Raw genomic sequence first — 2,505 nt, forward strand, 5'->3', positions numbered from 1 at the left:
GCCACCGGGCGGCGAAGTCCAGCACAGAGAACATGGTCAATGATATTGTGATGACTGTTGGGGTGGGGGGGCAGGCGGTGCTGGCCACGATACCAGGGGTGCGCTGTGTAAAGTGTGTGATTGTCCATCCGGTGCTGCACGCCGGAGCCCAGTACAATGTTATGGTAAATGTAAACTTTAATTGCCAAATAAGTAAATAAATAACTCCGTGCCCCCAAGAGTGCCGGGGGTGCTGGTGCCATCAGGGGACTAAAATTCAAACGTGTCATTCATTGAGTATTCCTACCAGTAAGAGTTGTTACCGAGTGATTTTCCTGCAAGGCCCACAGGTCTGGGAGGTGGCACAGATACCGAGGAGTATTTTTCTGTTCTTGACTGGGTTTCTGAAATGGGGCAAAGTAAGTGCTGCCTCCAGACTAAAAACCAGTTTTGGGGCTTCAAACACAACCCAATTACCGCGGCGTGACCCCCTCAGCAGGCCGTATCCAGGGCCAGGATGAATGAAACGCCAACGTTATAGGTGCAATTACGGCGCAATTAATTCACCCACCCAAGCTGGATGAATGAGAAACGGCTTTTGTGCTTCCTGAGTAATTGCTTCGGAAAACTAATGAAATTCTCCTTTAAAAGGCTGCGTTCGTAAAAGAGTCCTTTGAAGGTCAGCGCATCTCATCTTGCCTGCGGCCTGATTGAGCATTCTGACGACAAAGCCCTGCTGCCACGCCCACGGCCGGGGCATAAAAGCGTCCGGCGCAGACCGGGGCACCCACCGCCCAACGACTCCTCACCGTGACTCCGCCAGCCTCAGCTCACTCGGCCTCGCTCACCATGTCCTGCAGCCTCAGCTCCGGGAGCCGCTCCACCCGCTCCTACCGGCGGGCCCTGCGCTGCCCCGGCTCCGCCTGTGAGCCCGTCTTCCAGGGCCACGCCGTCTACTCTCCGGGCACCTGCCAGCCGGGCACCTACCAGTCGGGCACCTACCAGCCGGGCACCTGCCAGCCGGGCACCTGCCAGCCGGGCCCATCTCTCTACGGCGGCTGCCAGGACACCTACTGCGCACCCACCAGCTGCCAGACGTCCTGCTTCCGTCCCAGGACCTCCGCCTTCTGCAGCCCCTGCCCGTCCAGCTACTCGGGATCCTCGGGATGTGGCCCCACAGGCCTCAGGCCCTTCGGCTACGGCAGCCCCCACGTCCAGTCTCTGGGCTGCGGGCCCAGCTTCTACCGCTCCAGCCCCACTTGCTTTTCTTCCAGGAGCTGCCAGTCAGCCTGCGTCCAGCCGGCCTTCAGCTCTCGCTGCTTCGGGCCAACTTACTGAGCATCCCGGGGCGTCTCACGGTGGTGCCTGCGACCTCTGAAGCCAGAACAGGCCTCCGGCCCGAACGCCAGGACTGCTGACTTCCATCCCGGCTCCTGGAAGCCTGTGACTTATTGTGGACAAAGTGACCTTGTCTGTGACCTTCTCTGAACCAGACACGTGAGATAGAGCTAATTTGCATTCTTGTGCCACAGCTCAGATTCACGTCTCCTACTTTCTAAGATTCCTCTGTTCTATCTCTCCTCGCGTTTGTTCACATAACTGTATTTCAGATAAACTTGGCACCCAAATAAACTCACTTCTCCGAGATGAACTGTGGCGTTGCACTGGTCATGATGTGTCTGGCGCGTTGGGGAGTGGGTGCCGTGCCCTCGCCTGCCGCCACGGGAGAGCCTTTCTTTGTTGTCTGCGTTTCGTGGGTTTTATTGCCATTTTGCTGGGTAGAAAATGGGGAATCCAGAGGAGACTTTAAGTACATGGCATGTCTTGCATCTTAAGAGACTCACATCCCCTCATAGTTGCATTTGCTCATCTAATTGCTTCAGAAATGCTGTTCTCAGCCAGGCGTTCATGGGGAAATGTGCCTTGAGCCCCGACTGCAGAGCAGCCTGGCGCTGAGGGGGGACAGGGCCTCCCCCTTCACAGAGTCACATGCACGCTGGGCTCACCCACCGTCGCAGAACCAGGGCACCCGTGGGGACAAAAACCAATGTTTCAGGGGGGACCCGGACAACAAGGGCTTCCAAACAGCGGGTGGAAATCAGGTAAAACCGCCGCTGGCAACAGGAAGGGTGAGGCGGCGCCCCTCGCGGCAAGTCGGTCTGCCGGTGTGCGTGCCAGCGGGCCCTCCAGGAAGGGCCAGCCCCACGGGGCTGGATGTGAAGTAGGCGTGTTGGTGAGGACACTTGTCGGGGAGAGTGGGGAGGTCTCAGGGGGACTCCGGGAGAGCCGTCAGAGCCCGAGCAGGTCTGAACTCAGGGAAGGGGGAGGGGCGAAGGGAGGACAGGAGAGAGGGAAGGAAGGAAGGAAGGAAGGAAGGAAGGAAGGAAGGAAGGGTGGGAGGGAGGGAGGGAGGGAGGGAAGAAGAGGGGAGGGGAGGAGAGGAGAGGGAAGGGAAGAAAATTGGGTTAGCATAATACTCCTGAGGGTAATTCCAAGAAAGTTTCGGCACACCACTCCTTAAAGGAA

General features: G+C 58.0%; 1 protein-coding gene across 1 annotated transcript; it reads left to right on the forward strand.

Annotated features, from left to right (window-relative positions):
- The first annotated feature begins 828 nt into the window (after positions 1-828).
- Positions 829-1,583, forward strand: LOC114490008 (keratin-associated protein 15-1-like). Its single transcript, XM_028503895.2, has one exon. It carries the CDS (start codon positions 829-831, stop codon positions 1,315-1,317), a length of 489 nt encoding a protein of 162 aa, XP_028359696.1. The 3' UTR covers positions 1,318-1,583.
- Positions 1,584-2,505: the final 922 nt, after the last annotated feature.

Source organism: Phyllostomus discolor, chromosome 2, assembly GCF_004126475.2.
Source record: "Phyllostomus discolor isolate MPI-MPIP mPhyDis1 chromosome 2, mPhyDis1.pri.v3, whole genome shotgun sequence".
Taxonomy (NCBI): Eukaryota; Metazoa; Chordata; class Mammalia; order Chiroptera; family Phyllostomidae; genus Phyllostomus; species Phyllostomus discolor.

Coding starts and splice junctions, on each gene's coding strand:
- LOC114490008 (XM_028503895.2), top strand. CDS start 829: ATGTCCTGCAGCCTCAGCTCCGGGAGCCGCTCCACCCGCTCCTACCGG.